Consider the following 590-nt stretch of genomic DNA (forward strand, 5'->3'; position numbering starts at 1 on the left):
ATATCTCTTACATAAAAATTGGTAATTTATAGCTTAAAAGCACTTACCAAAAAAAAATGATTATTACATAAAAACATTGATATAAAAATTTACAGTTACCTAGAGTTCTTTGAATCATAACCAGACAGGTTGGCTGCATCCATCAAAGCAGTCCTCCATCTCTGCAACATCTCTGAATCATCCATAAAACGCTTTTCAAGCTCAGCAAATGCTTTTCCAAAATCCCCACTTTGATTCCTAACATCAGATGGATCTACGTCATAGAAGACTGGTATTACGATCTGATCATATGTGTTCTTACATTTAACAATCTCTTCAAGTTCTTTGAGACACCATCTGGAGGAAGCGTAGCCTTTAGAGAAAATGATAACCGAGATCTTTGAATGTTCAATTGCCTTTAAAGGAAAGGCAAAAATTTCTTCTCCTCTGTTAAGCTTATCATCAATGAAAGTTTTAATCTTTTTCTGACAAAAGGCTTCATACAGATGGCTGGTAATGTTTGTTCGGGTGTCGACACCATGGAAACTAAGGAAAACCTCATACTCTAATTTAGGAGTAATAGAGGAAGAAGAAGAAGAAGAGGAAGCCAT

At 35.1% G+C, this 590-nt stretch overlaps 1 protein-coding gene across 1 annotated transcript; it reads right to left on the reverse strand.

Moving 5' to 3' along the window:
- Positions 1 to 95: 95 nt before the first annotated feature.
- Positions 96 to 590, reverse strand: LOC123199015 (TMV resistance protein N-like). Its single transcript, XM_044613813.1, has one exon. It carries the CDS (start codon positions 588 to 590, stop codon positions 96 to 98), a length of 495 nt encoding a protein of 164 aa, XP_044469748.1.

This window comes from Mangifera indica, chromosome 16 (genome assembly GCF_011075055.1).
Source record: "Mangifera indica cultivar Alphonso chromosome 16, CATAS_Mindica_2.1, whole genome shotgun sequence".
NCBI classification, from domain to species: domain Eukaryota; kingdom Viridiplantae; phylum Streptophyta; class Magnoliopsida; order Sapindales; family Anacardiaceae; genus Mangifera; species Mangifera indica.

Excerpts from the sequence above, each read along its gene's own strand:
- LOC123199015 (XM_044613813.1), bottom strand. The coding sequence starts at position 590 with ATGGCTTCCTCTTCTTCTTCTTCTTCCTCTATTACTCCTAAATTAGAG.